Source organism: Oryctolagus cuniculus, chromosome 6, assembly GCF_964237555.1.
Source record: "Oryctolagus cuniculus chromosome 6, mOryCun1.1, whole genome shotgun sequence".
In the NCBI taxonomy this organism is placed as follows: domain Eukaryota; kingdom Metazoa; phylum Chordata; class Mammalia; order Lagomorpha; family Leporidae; genus Oryctolagus; species Oryctolagus cuniculus.
Window position 1 is genome coordinate 149,812,702 of NC_091437.1, and position 18,437 is coordinate 149,831,138.

Genomic DNA, 18,437 nt, shown 5'->3' on the forward strand with positions numbered 1-18,437 from the left:
GAGCCAGGTGCTTCTCCTGGTCTCCCATGGAGTGCAGGGCCCTAGCACTTGGGCCATCCTCCACTGCACTCCCTGGCCACAGCAGAGAGCTGGCCGGGAAGAGGGGCAACCGGGAAAGAATCCGGCGCCCTGACCGGGACTAGAACCCAGTGTGCCAGCGCCGCTAGGTGAAGGATTAGCCTATTGAGCCGCAGCGCCGGCCTGAAGTTTCTCTTTAAAGATTTACAGAGAGAGAGAGAGAGAGAGAGAGAGAGAGAGAGATTGATTCCATTGGCTGGTTCATTCCCCAAATGGCTAAAACAGCCAGGGCTGGGCCAAATCAAAGCTCCATCCAGGTCTCCCATGTGGGTGGCCAGGTCCCAAGTACTTGGGCTATGTTCTGCTGCCTTCCCAGGTGCATTAATAGGGAGCTAGGTAGGAAGTAGAGCAGCTGGGATTCGAACCAGGGTTCATATGAGATCACAATGTTGAGGCAGTGTCTTAACTTGCTGCACCATGAAGCCCAGCCCTCAAACCTGACATATCTAAATGCCTTCAACAATAAACACATCTAATACTTAGGAATTAGGTTTTAGGTAAAGATGAGAAAATGGAAGAGTGCAAAAACAGAACCTCTAACCACATATTTTAGCCACTTCATAAATGGTGCTGCTGGTGAATTGTATGAGATGATGCACTTTCACAAGAGGTTGTTTCAAAGGATCTTTGGTTAAGCATAAGAGCTGTTCATCAAATGCTCTTCATTTCTCTTTGATGTTAAGTTGCTCCTTCAGCCGTTCATTTGTTCAACCATGTAGCCTTCTGGGGAGGGCTTTGACAGGGCCGTCTGAAATCCAGAGATGAGTACGCTTCAGCTCCTGGCCCCCACCTCAAGGAGCTTGTCACCTCGTGGGGCAGAGCCTGCAAGCATCAGTGTGCAGAGTGTAGAGTGCGCGGAAGGTTGCAATCACAAGTATTGCTAGTATGAGCTGACCGTGCCAGCCACGGGTCTGAAAGACTGAATGTGCAAACTGACAATGGTCAGGTTGTGTGTGGTGATGGGACTCTGACCCCCAGCCTCTGCAGCCCTCAGCCTAACGCAGTCAGAACTTGATCCACAATGCATTTTAACCTCTTCTTCTCAATGTCTTCCTGTAACTAATCACAGAGTTAACCTGCTTCCAGTGTCCCCATGCCAACGCCCTGCAATTATAGCAGGTCTGCAGCCTTCCCTCTCCGCCTACTAAAGCTTTGTGCTCCCTTCTCTGTCTTTGGCACTCTGTCAAGTAGTGGGTCTGTGTGAGCTTGTAGGCTCTGTGACCTCGCTGTGTAAGCTCTGAACAGATAGCCTCTGTCTGTTTCCATGGAGGGAGGACTTCACTGATTTCTGTACTTCTTTTAAAATTTTTATTTATTTTCATTTTTATTTGAAAGGCAGACAGAGATCTTCCATCTGCTCATTCACTCCCCAGATGTCTGCAACAGTCAGAGCTGAGCCAGGCTGAAGTCAGGAGGCTGGAACTCAACCAGGGTCTCCAACGTGATGGCAATGACCCAAGCATTTGACAGCGAATTGGAGGACCCCAGAGTGAAATGGCAATGGGAAACCCTGCCTTTCCCTGGGAGGACTTGCTGTCCTCCTGTCTCAGTTTCTGTGTCTGCCTCCAGGGTGCATATTAGCAGGAAGCCAGGTTAGAAGCTGAGCCAGGGCTTGAACCCAGACACTCTGATATGGGATACAGGCATCCCAAGCAACCACATCATATGCCCACCCCTGATTTCCCCAGTTCTAAACATTTAATGTATATTGACTCATTTATCTGTTAAAACTTGATGAGCTATGTGTCTGTTATCAATCCCCATGTTATAGATAAAGAGACACAGAGAGGTGGATTAACTAGCCTCATGTCACACAGCTAGTCAAGAGAGGATGGGATTCAACCCCAAGTGTCTGCTTCTACCTTCCTTGGCCTTCACCATGGCAGAGGGCCATGGACACACAAGGGACATCCAAACCGGTCCTGGAGCCGTCAGCAATCTTCCCCACGGATGTGAAGTCTGAAATGATGCCTTTTGGGAAATCCAATTGAAAAATAAATATTCGCCCAACCCAGAAAGCCTCCCCACAGAGGTAGTGAGGAAAATGGGTTTACTACAGAGTTAAACTAGAATGTTCTTTGCATCCCAAAGATCCTGCTATGAGATTGCCCAGAGAGAAAGAAATTCCACCCTTTCATGTAGCCAAGTAGCTGTAACCCATGACATACAAATGAGTAATTTCAAAATAAGCAAAGCAAGTAAGAGGACTGGACAGCACCGTATGATGACGAGTTCATGCCAGAGTCACGTGATAGTTGGGGTGGCCACCTGTGTTACCTGACTGGATTTGTGTGGAGGGACAGCAAAATCCTGTATCATTAGGACAGGAGGTGGTTTTGCAACTTGGAGCAAGGTGCTCCTGAAGTTAGGCTGCTCCCTCCCACAGAAACTGGGAATGGGGTTTCTGGCTCCCTCGATGTAGACATTTCACAGAGCTGGTTCCTAGGTCCTTGGAAAAGACAGTCTTGGGTGTTAAAGACAAAAGCCCTATCCAGGTTTCAAAAGGATTTATACACATTCCAAAAGGAGGAAGTACTTAAAATTACAACTCCTCTAAAGTAAATGCTCTAAGAAAAAGAGGGGAAAATCCCTTCCCTTATGTCCAACAGGGAGAGGTCAGCCTCTTATTTTTAAAGTGCATTTACCCTCATATCTCCCAAAGGGGATGCAAGCATTGACTTCATTCTTGCCTAAATCAGTAGTTGATGTCGGAGCTTTGACCTCAGGATGCAAGCTGGTCCTGATGCCCTGCCTGGCCTGCAGGAGGGGTGCGATCCAGGGGAAATAACCAAGAGCTGCAACCAGGAAGGTGAAGCACCACTTTCTCCTGAAGAGCCAGCAAATTGGAGGTCCCCAGAGTAAAATGGCAAGGGGAAACCCTGCCTGTCCCTGGGAGGACTTGCTGTCCACCTGTCTCAGTTTCCGTGTCTGCAGCCTGACTGGCTTGCCACCCAGGTGCATTTCTAGAACATTCCTAATTCCACCCCTGCCCAAGCTGCGCTCTTGTCATCAGGGGCTGGGTCTAGGTAAAGATTAGGAGAGGAGCAAGAGCCACTTGCCTGTAAAACTCAGTACACACTGGAGAGTGAGTGCAGGCATGTTCTGGAGACAGCTGCCCTCAACAAGGCTTGGGTCCGTCCCGTAAAGGAGCTGTACGCATAGGGGGTTGTGTCTTAGAGGGGTGTAATTGAATACTCAAAATGGGTGGAGCCTGGAGACAGGCTTGAATACTCCCCATTTCCTTGCCCATTTTTGGAAAACTCACAAGTGTCATGGCTTCCAGTGCATTATGGGAGTGGGTATGTCCACTGCGATAATTTTATTATAGTGACTTTATAAAGGTCATTGCAAGGATGCTGCCGGCAGTCATGTTGGTTATTTTTGGCTTGCGATGGTTCTGAGTGGTCATTTTGAAGAAGCTGCCATCTGCCACAGCTGGAAAGGATCAGCAGTGCAGATGGCCTGCATGGAGGAGCCAGCGACCTCAGCTACTCCTGGCTAGCCACCTGTTACCTATGGCACTCCCTCCTTTGAAGCCCACGTTAGAAACGTTGCTGTCTCTGTTCCAGTCACTGGCAGGCAGAAAGTGCTTTGCTTATGGGCACTGCCACCTGCCAGGTTGTTTTTGAAGCTGCTTATCAGAATCCCCACGCAGTGCGGTGTAGACGTTTGGATGACAGGGCTCCTAGTGTGGAATGTGGCTGTCCTTGTGGTAAGTGAACACAGCTCCAGGGCACTGCTGGGAAACCAGTGCGTTTTGGCAGAAGGGAAGGGAGTTTGGAGCCTGTTCCACGTGACACTTTGTGATGCCCATTTTCCACGCCTCATCCCGCTGAACGCTAGGGAAAGCAGCTGGTGAGGGCAGAATCCTTCCTGAAAGAGCTGGCGATCAGGACATTTCTTTACAGGTGGATTCCAGAAATCAGCAGGTAGCCTGGAGAAGCCCAGGGGATGTCAAAAACTGCAATCAATGGGAGGTTTTGGTGCTCCCACCTCATTTGGCTACACACTCACAGGCGAGGGTAAAGGGTTCAACACTGAATCAGACAAACTCCCAGCATCCCAGAGCTCACAGCTTAGCTGAAGCAGCTGGTAGACATCACTTAACGTGTAGCAAAATCAGATCCTGTAGCAGCAGGGCATGGGGGTATTTTTATATGAGGATCATTGTTTAAATAAAGTGTATAACACACATTTATAGGAAACTTGAAAAGTAAACAAAAGTAGAAAGGACAAAATAGCACTCATATGTGCAACCACCTAAAGAACATTATTGCTAAGATTTTAGTTATCCCAGTAATTTCTCCTCATATAGCTTTTAGTTCATTCCATAGTTTTTAAGAGAACATTTGCTTCATTGTGTTTTACTCAATGTTATAATGAGCATTCCCCTGCCATTTATGATCAATTTTATTCTTAACTCTCCAGCCTCAAAATAGTGACATCATCATTTAATTACTGTGTTTTTTTCTCAACAATAATATTTATTCAGTTAACAAATTAAAGCATGCAGAGAAGTTGGAAAAGTAGGACAGTAATCATCCATCCAGATATCTACCACCAAGATTCAACACTGCCTCATATTTATTTTATCTATATATTTGGGTTTATGATGATTATGTGGGAATGCATGCATTTTTTAAAGATTTATTTTATTTTATTCTAAAGACAGAGTTACAGAGAGAGGTAGAGCCAGAGAAAGAAAGAGAGGTCTTCCATCCACTGGTTCACTCCCTGAATGACTGCAACAGCCAGAACTGAACTAATCTGAAGCCAGGAGCCAGGAGCCTGGAGCTTCTTCCAGGTCTCCCATACAGGTACAGGGGCCCAAGGACTTGGGCCATCTTCTACTGCTTTCTCAGGCCATGGCAGAGAGCTGGATTGGAAGTGCAGTAGCCGGGACTCGAACCAGCGCCCATATGGGATGCTGGTGCTGCAGGCTGGGGCTTTAACCTGATGTGCCACAGGACCAACCCTGACATGTATATTTTTTGACTGAACTATTTTAGAGTAAGCTGAAGTTCTTCTGATACTTACCGCCTAAATGCTTCAACATGCATTTCCTAAGATTATGGGTGTTCCCTTATATAACACAATGTCATCATCACACATAGGAAAGGATTGATTAATTTAATAATATTCATTTCTCTGTCTATAAAAAATGGTGCTTTCTTTTCCTTTTTTTTTTTTTTTTCAAAACAGAATTCAACCATGGTCCTTGTGTTACTTTTGGTTATTATATCTCTTTGGTTGATTTTGTTTTTATTTTTTAAAAGTTTATTTATTTATTTGAAAGGCAGAGTTACAGAGAGGGAGAGGCAGAGAGAGAGAGGGAGAGAGGGAGAGGCAGAGAGAGAGAGGGAGAAAGAAAGTCTTCCATCTGCTGGTTCATTCCACAAATGGCCGCAACGGCTGGAGTTAGGCCGATCCGAAGCCAGGAGTCAGGAGCTAGGAGCTTCCGCCAGGTCTCCCACGCAGGTACAGCAGCCTAAGGACTTGGGCCATCCTCTACTGCTTTCTCAGGCTATAGCAGAGAGCTGGATGGGAAGTGGAGCAGCCAGGTCTCGAATTGGTGCCCATATGGCATGCTGGCACTGCAGGTGGCGGCTTTACCTGCTACACCACAGCACCGGCCCCTGGCTGATTTTATTTTAAACAGCCCTCTGAAAGTTTTTCCCCCTATAACATCAACTATTTCATGAGACTAGGCCTGATTCATTGCTTTTTTTTTTTAATCTCCATTTTTTCCCGTGTACTAGAAGTTAAGTACAACAGCTCAATCAGGCTCCAGTTAAACATGTTTGGCAACAATACATCAAATGTGATACTGTTTCCCTCTTAGTGAGTCATGGCAGGCAGCGCATGCTACCAGATGGTCTCACCCTTATGTAGCTGTTTGCTCACTTGGTGATGTTGGCACTCACAATATCCCTGCATCGTAAAGACCCATTTCTTATTCTGCATTTAGTGGGTAACTGGTTGGCATTGTGAGTCAATCCTGTTGTCATCACCTTTCAATCAAAGTTTCCAGCAACCAGAGGGGACCTTGGTGCACTATTTCATTGGCTATGTAAAAGAACTTCCCCCACCCTGCCTTAATTCTTTTCTTCCTTCTTCCCTTCCATCTCTCTATCCACCTGTCTGTCTGTCATCTGTTTCTCATTTCCTCTGTCATTGCTTCTTCTCATGAATTGCCATGCATCTGTTAAGAACTTCCCCCATGAAGTGGGAGTAAATTACAGTCACCTTCCTTCCCACCTTAAAAAAAGGATAAATGCTTATTTATGTTCCTTAATTACCACATTTTAGAATCAAGAGTTGGTGTAACAGTCATTTCTGATAATGAGAAATGAATTTTTTCCTTACTTGTTTTTTAAGTATCACCATGGGCTCATGTCTAGCTCTGTCTATTGAAAAGACCTGCAAATAAAATCATCCGGGAACAAAGAAGTCTCCCAGCTCCTGAGTCCACATTTCTTTTTTCTTTCTTTCTTTCTTTCTTTCTTTCTTTCTTTCTTTCTTTCTTTCTTTCTTTCTTTCTTTCTTTTCGGCAGAGTGGACAGTGAGAGAGAGAGAGAGAGAGAGAGAGAGAAAGGTCTTCCTTTTCCGTTGGTTCCAATGGCCGCTGCACTGATCCAAAGCCAGGAGCCAGGTGCTTATCCTGGTCTCCCATGGGGTGCAGGGCCCAAGGACTTGGGCCATCCTCCACTGCACTCCTGGGCCACAGCAGAGAGCTGGCATGAAAGAGGGGCAACCAGGACAGAATCCAGCACCCTGACCGGGACTAGAACCCGGTGTGCCGGCGCCGTAGGCGGAGGATTAGCCTATTGAGCCGCGGTGCCGGCGAGTCCACATTTCTAAACACCAACTCCTACCAAGAAACAAACAGGGTTTGTGGAAGAAATAGCTGACCCCAGGTATTGGTCAAGGAAAATGCAAGAAGTATCTAAGATGTCTCTCTAGACCAAACAGGAATTTGAACATCTAAAGGAAGAATGACTCAGCTTTTTGTGGGAAACTTTTTCTGAGTTTTGCATTATTTCCTTGATTCAGCTACTCAGAAATGGAATTCCTAGGATGAGAATATTACTCCACTCACCTAAGATACTGCACACAATATGTGCACATCCATATGCATGTATGTTACATGTGTGCTTATGTGCATGTGCATATGTATGTATGCATACATACTCCTTTTCCTATGGGATTTTGCCAGGGCACATTCCACATTAATGTATGAACATGCCTCATACCAGAGAGGGTCAGGGTTTATTTTAAATTTTATTTATTTGAAAAGCAGAGGAACAGAGAGAGAGAGAGAGAGACCAAAACAGAAAGAGAGAGGATGTATCTCCCGTCGGCTGGTTCGCAGCCCAGATGCCTGTGGGGAGCAGCCCGGACTGGACTGAGTTACTGGAATTAAGACTTATTCTATGCATCTGCTCTCCCACAATATGGCGCTGGGAGAGAAGTAAACAGCTTCCGCACAGCTGCCTCCAGTTCAACCAATAAACTGTAGGACCTGCTCCTGATTGGAGAGCAGCGTACTCGGCGTGTGGGCAGCCGAGTTAGGATTGGCGGAGGAGGACTATAAAGGAGGAGAGAGACGGCATGCACCAGGAACATCTAAGGGGAACACCTGTGCAGCCCCCGAGAAAGCCAGCCGGCGGTGTGCCGCTCCCCTGCGGAAGTGGGGAAAGCGGCCAGGGGGAACCGCCCTTCCACGGAGGTGGAAGGGACAGTAGCCAACCCGGGAAGAACCAGCAGCAAACCCGGGGAGGGCCGAGCAGACCAAAGAACAGCGCAGGGTCCTGTGTCGTTCCTCCACGAAGAGGGGGAGCGACATAATGGTGCCGTGACTCGGATATGAAGCCTAGGCAGGACTTAGTGTCGTTCCTCCATGAAGAGGGGGAGCGACATAATGGTGCCGTGACTCGGATAGGAAACCTAGGACGGATAACAAACTTAGGAGGGAAGAAACGGGAAGAACTGGGAAAATATCGGAGAGAGAGACTAGCAAACAGCCTAGGGAAAATATCGGAGAGAGAGACTAGCAAACAGCCTAGGGAAAAGCCGGACGAAAAAGGTGCCGGAAGAAGCTATTGAAAGCCTAGGCATAGACTCAGATACGGACTACGGGGGGAGGCTGGGAGAATCTCTAAGGTCGAAAGCGAAAGTGAAAGCTAGAACAAACAGACTCGGATGCGGACTGTGGGGAGAGGCCAGGAGAAATGAGGGAGGAGTATTGTTGGAGGAAAGCTTGGGGAAACATACCGGGTAGAGAAAAATGTTAGGGAAATTGAAGCCGCGGGGGGCAGGCCGAGGCAGGAAATGAAAGCCACTTTGGGATTCTCAAGTTAGCCCGGGAATAGGGGGCGAAAAGTTGAAACCAGAAGCGGAAACGTAAGCCGGATTGGGATCCGTCTGATTAGCCCGGGGAGCAAAGGACGGGAAGTCAAATCGTGGGGCGGAGACGTAAGCTGGGTTGAATTCGCCAGGCTAGCCCGGGGAACTTAGATTGAATGCTAATGGCGGAGACGTAAGCCACGCTGTGTGACTCGCGGAGGCTGCCGCGCGCAGACAGAGCGTGCGGGGCACAAGTAGATAGGGAACGCGGGGCTAGCGTGGAGACCGCGGAGTGTGCGCGCAAAGCCAAGCCGCGCAGAGCCGAGAAGCCGCGCAGATGAGAGAGGCGCGGGCTGAAGCGGCTCAGAGCCGGAAAGCGGCCGAGAAGCAGCCTCGGGGCGGGCGCCGGAAAGTCGCAGGGATAAGAGAAACAGAAGTTTAGAAGTAAAATGAGAGAAATGGGAATGTTGGCAGACAGAAGTAAAATGGGAGAAATAGGAATGCCCGGAGATAGAGAAATAGAGAAATAGAAAGGCCTCCCTACAATACTGCAATTAGAAGGCTTGGATTCGGTCTGCCCGATTAGTGAGGCGATGAGCACCTGCGGGCGGCTAGCAGCTTATGCGCCGCAGGTCACCGAAGACAGGCACGAATTAACATCAATAAGGCCTCCCCACAACACTGCAATGTGAGAGCTTGGATTCGGTCTGCCTGATTAAGTGAGGCGATGAGCATCTGCGGGCGGCTAGCAGCTTATGTGCCGCAGGTCACTGAAGACAGGCACGAATTAACATCAGTAAGGCCTCCCCACAATACAGCAATTAGGAGGCTTGGATTCGGTCTGCCTGATTAAGGCGGTAAGCGCCAGCAGGCAGCTCGACCAAAGTATGAGCCGCAGGTCACTGAACACAGGCACGCATCAGCGCCTAAAAACCTCCTCACAACATGGCGAAGAGAGGACCCGGATTCGGTTTGCCTGATTGATAGGACTTGTAAGAACCTGTGGCAACTCTAGCAAGTAGAGCAGAGTGTGTGCCGCGGGACACCGAAGACAGGCGCGTATCAACGCCAAAAAATAAAAAGAAAGGGGGATCTGTGGGGAGCAGCCCGGACTGGACTGAGTTACTGGAATTAAGACTTATTCTATGCATCTGCTCTCCCACAATATGGCGCTGGGAGAGAAGTAAACAGCTTCCGCACAGCTGCCTCCAGTTCAACCAATAAACTGTAGGACCTGCTCCTGATTGGAGAGCAGCGTACTCGGCGTGTGGGCAGCCGAGTTAGGATTGGCAGAGGAGGACTATAAAGGAGGAGAGAGACGGCATGCACCAGGAACATCTAAGGGGAACACCTGTGCAGCCCCCGAGAAAGCCAGCCGGCGGTGTGCCGCTCCCCTGCGGAAGTGGGGAAAGCGGCCAGGGGGAACCGCCCTTCCACGGAGGTGGAAGGGACAGTAGCCAACCCGGGAAGAACCAGCAGCAAACCCGGGGAGGGCCGAGCAGACCAAAGAACAGCGCAGGGTCCTGTGTCGTTCCTCCACGAAGAGGGGGAGCGACATAATGGTGCCGTGACTCGGATATGAAGCCTAGGCAGGACTTAGTGTCGTTCCTCCATGAAGAGGGGGAGCGACAATGCCTATCATAGCTGTGGCTGGGCAGGGCTGAAGTCAGGAGCAGAAAGCCTGAGTCAAGTCTTCCACGTGGGGGCAGGGACCCCACAGCTTCAGCAAGAGCCTGCTTTTCCTAAGGTGACAAGAGCAGGAAGGGGAGTGGAGTGGTGATCTGAACTCAGACTCTGATGAGGGGTAGACATCTTAACTACTATGCCAAATGCCCCCCCCGAAGGTTGTGTTTGAACATTTCTTAAAAGTTTATTTATTTTTATTTATTATGAAGTGGAGAGAGAGAGAGAGAGAGAGGGGAGAGGGAGAAGGACAGGAAGGAAGGAAGGAAGGAAGGAAGGAAGGAAGGAAGGAAGGAAGGGAGGGAGGGAGGGAGGGAGGGAGGAAGGAAGGGAGGGAGGGAGGGAGGAAGGGAGGGAGGAAGGGAGAGAGGGAGAAGTCGTCTATCCTCTATTTTACTTCACTCCACAAAGGCCCTCAATAGCCAGGTCTGGGCATGACCAAAGCCAGGAGAATGAACTGCATCCTGTTCTCCCACATGGGTGGCAGGGACCCAAGTACTTGAGCCATCCTCTGATGCATCCCACAGTGTGCATTAGCAGGAAATTAGATCAGAAGCAGAGCTGGACTCAATACCAGCATTCTATATGGGATGCAGGCATCCCAAGGAGTGGCTTAACCCATTGCAACAGTGTCCACCCCAGGACTGATTTTAATAAACAGTGACTGTGGCTGGAGAAGGCACGTCTGTTCTGAACACACTCACTTCTCAACCTCCCCAGGCATCCCTTCTCTGGGAGCAGTGAAGTCTGAAGCCTACGAAGAATGCATGAGTGCTGCAGATCCACAGTGCTCTCCGGGAACTTTCCTGATCATTTTACCCCATCCACAGATGTCTTCAGGTTAACAGACAGTCTCTACAATTGCCCAGCTTTTTTAGCTCTGATTTTAAATTACATTTGGAGGATATTATTAGCTTCACACCCTTTACTTGGAGCCAGGCTGCACACAGATGTTTGGAGTGGGATGCGAGACCCTCCATGCGCAGAGCTAGGCAGTCAGGAACAGCATTGTTGGGACACGGAGAACTTCCCCCTGCTGCCTGCCCAACACCCAGTAAATGCTTTGTGACCACTCAGGCAGGGCAGTGAGGCCAGAGCAGGGCTTTCTGTGATAATAACTGATGAATCCTATGCCCAGGAAAGAATTAAGTTAGTATTACTTGCCTCCCGTCCTTGGCATTTTTTTTTCTTTCTGTTAAGGATCTGGACTTGTGGGACTTTCCTGGGCATTTTAGTAAGACGGATATTTTCTATTAAACTGAGTATTTCTGTGGATGAAATATTGTGAGAGGTAACAACTATCACTTTAAAGGATTTTCTACTCACCAGGACCTAGACTAAGGAGGGATTATGTGTTATTTCACTGATCTTTTTTCAAGGCACCATTATGAGGTACATGTTATTAACATCTGTAGGATCAGGACAGTGAGACTTAGAGAGGACAGGCAACTTACCCAAGATCAGTTAGCTGCTACAGCCTGCTTTCTAATTCAGATCTGTCTACACTAAATCTTGCTTGCTCAATTGTATGCTGTATGCTGTGCTATGCTATGCTGTGTTATGCTATTCCTTAAGTTATCCAAGGCAGACCATAGAGGGAGTTCAAATGTATATACTAATACCAGAGCGATGGCAAGGTTTTGGGGCTCCTCTTGAACATTTCAGAAAAGGCATATCTACTCTTTGTCAAGTAAATAACCACTTCTTCCACAACAAAGATCCATCTGGACACATAAAGCTGCAGATGTCAGAGAACCTGAGTACAAATCCTAGTTCTGTTTACACAAGTTAGTATCCACCCACAAGCCTTGATTTCCTTGGCTGTAAAGTGGAAATTAAAATGCTATCTACTTTGTCAGATTGTCAAAGGCTTTAAGGGGAAGAATGTATGCATGGGGCACCATATAGGGCATGAGTGAGCCTATTATCACTAAGCAGTAGAGAACAGAATTCTACCCCTTTGCTTAAGCATTCTGCAGCCTTACAGTTGGTTAGCTCCCCTTAAGCCAACTCTCCTTAAAATTAGAGGAGTTCATTGAAGCTTTCAGATATAAACTACTGCTCTGTGGACCTTAGATCACTTCTGAAAGACGTCTGGAATTAAGCACTTTCTATGTATTGGAAACCTGTCTGCCATGAGTTCTGGGCTACTTTCCTCTATCTGTCACATCTTGCAAGGGCTCCTTGGGCCATTACTGCCTTTCATATACCCTAGAAGTTGGAACCAGCTAGCTCGAGAGAGCATCTGGCCACTGGCAACATTGAGGAAATGGAGATAAAAGAAGGCAAGTGTCTTTAAAAGACAGTCATAAAGTCTTCTCAGGTTAGAGTTGGGTAGGACTTTGTAACCCTTTTAGTTTAATTATCGGAATAGTTGGTAAATAAGTTGGGAAGCAGCTTCATATAATGTAAAGAGCATGAACTTTGGTATCACTGAAACTAGAGCTCAAATTCCATTTGGTTGGATATTGTATATGTGACCCTGGAAAAGTTATTTTACCTCTATGGCCTCATTTATCCATTTACACAAAGGACACCTACCTTACTTGTTGAGATGATGGATGGATAGATAGATAGATAGATAGATAGATGGAATTAACCTAGAATAAAGTAATAAATCAATAAAGCATTATAGTTGTATTACTATCCAATGTTGATAATTCCAAGGAAGAGTGATTAAAATCAATAGAAGCATTGCATTCCTCTCTCTATGTTTTTCAAACATTTCAGACATTTCTTGATATTTCTTGTGTTAATTTTTATTTATATAAAGTGAATAAATTTCATGCGTTTCATATATATGCAGATTTAAGAGCATATGATACTTTCCACATTACTCTCCCACCTACCCACGCTCCCACACCTCCTCCTCCTTCCTTTCTTATTTTTCTTTGAATTTTTACAATGACATACTTTCAGTTTATTTCATAATCACAATCTTAACCTTCCACCAAATAAAGAATTCAATAAGTATACATGCAAGTTACTGCCTACAGAAATAAAGTTTCTGAATGAGCAATCACATATGTACATTTTTAAGGAACATCTCTGGATCAGAGGGCATTTAATGCTTAACCTGAGTTGGCCCAGGGTTCAAGTTCAAGGAACAAATGAGACTACCTGTATTTGAATTCACAGTTTCACCTATAATAAAAGCCCATTGGACTTTTCTACTAATTTAGACAGCATGTCACTCTTCTTTCATCCATCCCCTTAACCTTATTGCAAATACTCTATTTCTGTCTAATTTCTGCCATGATTGCATTGCCATTCCTTCCAGTAACCAAGTTTGCTTGTAAGAAGTTCTGGCTTTGTCAGGGTGAATAGGTAAGTAAACATAAGCCAGCTGGCTCAGCAGAATCTTAGACTTTTTTACCAGGTAAGAAATCAGCCTCAGAAGTCAAATAACGCCCAATCTATGTGTGGTTCAGAGAGAGAGGGAAGCTCTACAAATGACCATATGTGCTGAAATACTTTGATGATGACCCAGTCTCCAAGCAATTCTGCTTCCCTCCTATCATCTTGAATCTCAATGCACAAAACCAAAACCAGCAGGAGGAGGAAGGCTGTCCTTTGCCAAGAACAGGAGCTCCAGGGTATCGGGGGTTCTGCTTTTCATCATCATTGTTAAGTCCTCAGTGCCTACAACATGACTGGCATAGAGGGTCCCCTATAACAGTGAGTGAATGGGTGAGCAAGAATTACTCTTAACTTTCACAGGAGTCCTGTTTCTTCCTCTGATGATGCAAGACTTACTACGGCCAACAACTCTGGTACAGTGCACTGAAGAAACATATTACCTACAGTTTTCAAACCAGAGGGACTATTTCCTGCTGAGAGGGCATGAGGAAAGATGACAGTACTCAGAGAGAGAGAGAGAGAGAGAGAGGAGAGGAGAGGAAGAGAGAGGAGAGAGAGGGAAAGAGAGAGAAGAGACAGAGAGAGCGGGAGAGAGAACTCTAATTAATGAAGAGGACAACAAAAACAAAGGATGACAGAAAAGCCATTTGGCAAATTTAAGGCCACGCCCACCAAGTTCCTCTTGAGAACTGACAGAAAAGAAAGTAGCAGATGGAAAGGTCCCGGCACTTACGGGACTGGACCCCTTCCTAATTACGACTGAGTTTCTACAATTACTATTATTTCTTCACATGTTAAAAGATTATGAGCAGAGTAGCCTGTGTTAAGAATGTGTGTGTATCTGAGTATACCCATGGAACCCACTCCTCCCACGTGGGTTTTTTTTTAATTGTTCATTATAAAAATGGCTTCTTCCAAGATTTAAAAGGCAACAGAATGTGTATTTCCCAAAATAAAGCAGCATAATTGTCAAAATACTTCCTGGCATTCTCTACCATGATATCATTTCCAGAAGTTGGCGTGGCCCCAGTGGATCAGTGGGACTAGACACTGACGCTTCGTCTTTCTGCAGGGCAAGGTTGAGGCTGAGTTCCACCTCGTTACTGCAGAGGAAGCTGAGAAGAATCCAGTCGGAAAGGCCAGGAAGGAGCCAGAGCCCTTGGCCAAGCCCAAGTGAGTGGAGTTGTGGGGGTGGTGACATCGGAATTGCAGCCCTGTTGGTGTGGGAGTGTGCACGTGTTTCTTTGGAGCATCTCTCGGGAGAACTAGAAGCCAGAAGGCAGTCATTTGGTGTGGTCCAACCTGTGTGGATTTTTGTTTCTACAGCTGACCACCACTCTAAAGACTTTACTGAGTGCTGGGCAGATGGAAAGGGAGCTAGTCTGTAAATTACCACAGAGATCTTTCTAGAATATTTCATATATTTTCTCTACAGATTTTTTCATGTGACTATGAATTTCACATGAATATTTTCCTACTTCTTCTCCAACTATGCATGCAAAATTGCCTTATTGTTTCCTTTATCCTTACTGGAAAGTTTTATGTTACTGCCATAGTTGTCAGAAATAGGATTTCTAATGGCTCTGAAATATTTAGTAGGCTCGATGCCCATAATTGACTTAGTCATCACTCCATAATTGGACATTTAACTGTTTCAACGTTTGGTTTGAAGAACCAAAAACCTAAAAACAAAGTGATAGAGAGGTATAGAGAGGAAAAGAGAGAGGGAGAAGGAGGGAGGGTGGGAAAGAGAGAGATAGAGAGAGGGAGAGAGAGCGAGCTTCCTTCTGCTGGTTCAATCCCCAAAGGGCTGCAATAGCTAGGGCTGGGCCAGGCTGAAGCCAGGAGCCAGGAACTTGATCTGGGTCTCCTGCATGAGCTGCAGGGTCCCAAACACTTGGGACACCTGTCTACTGCTTTCCCAGGTGCCTTAGCAGGGAGCTGGGTTGAAGTAAAACAGCTGGGTCTCCAGTCAGTGCTCCGATAGGAGATGCCGGTGGAGCAGGTGGCAGTTAAAACCACTGCACAACAATTCTGGCCCTGGACACTTAACTTATATCCACCTATTCTCCATTATGATTGTGGATGAAGTTTTGCAAATATTTATTTATTTATCTATTTGAAAGGCAGAGTTACAGAGAGAGAGAAATCTTCCATCCACTGGTTCACTGTCCAAATGACCACAACAGCCAGTCCTAGGCCAGGCCAAAGCCAGGAGCCAGGAACTTCTTGCAGTTTTCCCACATGGGTGCAGGGGCCCATGCACTTGGGCCATATTCCACTGTTTTCTGAGGCCATTAGCAGGGAGCTGGATTGGAAATGGAGCAGCTGGAACTCGAACTGGCACACATATGGGATGCCAGTGCTACAGGTGGTGGCTTTACCTGCTATGCCACAGCACTGGCCCCTGTGATAAATGAAATTTATCAGTCATTACCTTCATATAAATAAATTGCCAGAAGTAAAATTATTGGAAAAGAGGATTATTCAACTTAATCCTTGGTTACATCTCAAACAAAAAGTAGATAGATACAGATGTAAAATATGTATGCAAAATAGTGTTTAAATTTTATTTGCCCTACCCCTTCCCAGACCCCAGGAATCTCAAGATGAGTGACCTTGTCCCTGCACACACCCTTTATCTATTACAGTGTTAGTAACATAGTAAATGTTAATTATTCATTAATTCAAAATTATTTATTTAGCATCTACTAAAAGAACACTGGGGAACACAGAAGAAATATAAAACATAGGCTTCGCCTTCCAGGGCATTTTGATTTGGTTAAGGACAAATAGCATAGGCCCATGAAGTAGCTGGAAGAGTGTAGAAGACAAATATGCTAGACTCAAAAAGGCAGTAAGTCAGGTGGTAGGTGGGATGGGAATTTGGAGTGGAGGAATCATTATGGACTAAGGGATGGTGTCACGGAAAAAGTGGGACTTGAGTTGGTTACGGTCAGATAGACGGAGGGTAATGGGACCTCTGGCTGGGTTCTAAACTCCTCCTCTGTCCTAGACCAACCTTAAAATGACACAGAAATCATGACTGCCCAAACATTAGATTGCTCCTGCTTCAGACAGCATCGTCTTCTTCTGCTCTTCTCAGACGTCTCCTTGTGGGTCCTCAGAAAGTGGGAGATACATATCCAGGATCCCACAGCCAGGATTTCTACCAACCACAGAGAGAAAATTCTTGAGGGAAAATTGTGTCTGTACTGAACATGTAAAGATTTTTTCTTGTTGTTATTCCCTCAGCAATGCAGTATAACAACTATTTACACAGCATTTGCATATATTCAGTATTATAAGTAATCTAGAGATGATATAAAATACATGAGAGCATTGTGTAGGTTATATGCAAATACTGTGCCATCTTATACAAGGGGCTGGAGCGTCCGTGCATTTCAGTATCTCCGGGGGGTGTTCTAGAACCAATCCCCTGTGGATACCAAGATCGGGGAGTGCTGCGTGTTGACAGCATGAACCCCTTTCCTGATTCTCTCTCTTCCCCCTCAGCCGCCCCAACACCTCCTTCTCCTGGTTCCTGAGCCCGTTCAAGTGCCTGTACCACCTGATCTGGAAAAATTACAAGAAGTACATCATCATCGGCTTCATCCTCATCATCCTCATCATCTTCCTGGTCCTCTTCATCTATACCTTGCCGGGAGCCATCAGCCGAAGGATTGTTGGGGGCTCATAGAGGACCACGGAAGACCCAGGCCCTGCCTTGTCACAAGGCCTCTCTTTTTCTCCTCGTCTGTGATTGTCTGAGAACGCAAATGGTGGACTCCTCTGCCGACTGCTGAGGGTCTAGACTGAGAGGGCCCACGGCCCCGTCCCTGTCTCCAAGGACGGATCAGCTCTTGGAGGAGGTGGAAGAGAAGAGTCCCTTCTTCCCCAACTCCTGCCATTTCTGCACATTTATGTCTTAAGTCATGCTTTGGCCCAAAGGCAGCATGAAATAATGAGTGTTTCACCTCAGGGTAATCAACAGTGACCTCAAATTGACTTAGGTGAATGCTTTCTTTATGCAGTTGTTGCATTCTGAGAGATTTAATTCTGGGCTTGTGATTTTATTAGAAGTATTTTATTCTGAATAAAATCGTGCAGCAAATAGACTAAAGGCATTTCAGCAAATTACTAGATACAAGTATTTAACCTGCTCCATACACCCTAATCTTGCTTAATCCGCACAGTCTACAGAACATATTCACCTGTTTAGACTGTGGAACTGGCTTGGAAAAGCTTCCTATAAATCATCCAAAATACTTCATTGTTGACATTTCCATCTAGATACAAGGGTTTCCTAGTTTTCCATTAAAATCAACACTCGCAGAACATGTTCAGTAGTAATAGTGAGTGCTAGAGAAATTCATGTTTATTAATACTGTATGGCAATTTCCAAGTAGAAATTTTACAACCTGTTATAATACACATGAAATATCATCATTGGGGAGTGTTGGGAGAGCTCCATGCTACTGCTATCAGTAGGAATTCTCTCTCTTTTTTTTTAAAGATTTATTTATTTACTTGAAAGTCAGAGTTACACAGGGAGAGAAGGAGAGGGAGAGGGAGAGACAGAGAGAGAGAGAGAGAGAGAGAGAGAGGTCTTCCATCCACTGGTTCACTCCCCAATTGGCCACAAAGGCTAGAACTGCGCTGATCCCAAGCCAGGAGCTTCTTCCGGGTCTCCCACACGGGTGCAGGGGCCCAAGGACGTGGGCCATCTTCTACTGCTTTCCCAGGCCATAGCAGAGAGCTGAATTGGAAGTGGAGCAGCCGGGACTAGAACCAGCACCCATGTAGGATGCCGGCACTGCAGGCGGCATCTTTACCTGCTATGCCACAGTGCCGGCCCCAGGAATTCTCTTTTGCTACATATACAGACCCCACAAAGTATGATGTTCCCACAGACGATCATACGAATGACTATTCCTAGCACAAATTAGCACAGCCTAACATATGTTCTA

General features: G+C 46.3%; 1 protein-coding gene across 2 annotated transcripts in view; it reads left to right on the forward strand.

Moving 5' to 3' along the window:
* FER1L6 (fer-1 like family member 6) overlaps nt 1-18,080 on the forward strand; it is a 195,585-nt gene extending 177,505 nt beyond the window's left edge. For both annotated transcript variants that reach the window (XM_002710764.5, XM_070075467.1), the window contains 2 exons: nt 14,540-14,640; nt 16,984-18,080. In XM_002710764.5, the coding sequence (XP_002710810.3) occupies nt 14,540-14,640; nt 16,984-17,167 (285 nt within the window). In that variant the 3' untranslated portion in view covers nt 17,168-18,080. The remainder of the gene's footprint in view (nt 1-14,539; nt 14,641-16,983) is intronic.
* The last annotated feature ends 357 nt before the right edge of the window (nt 18,081-18,437 follow it).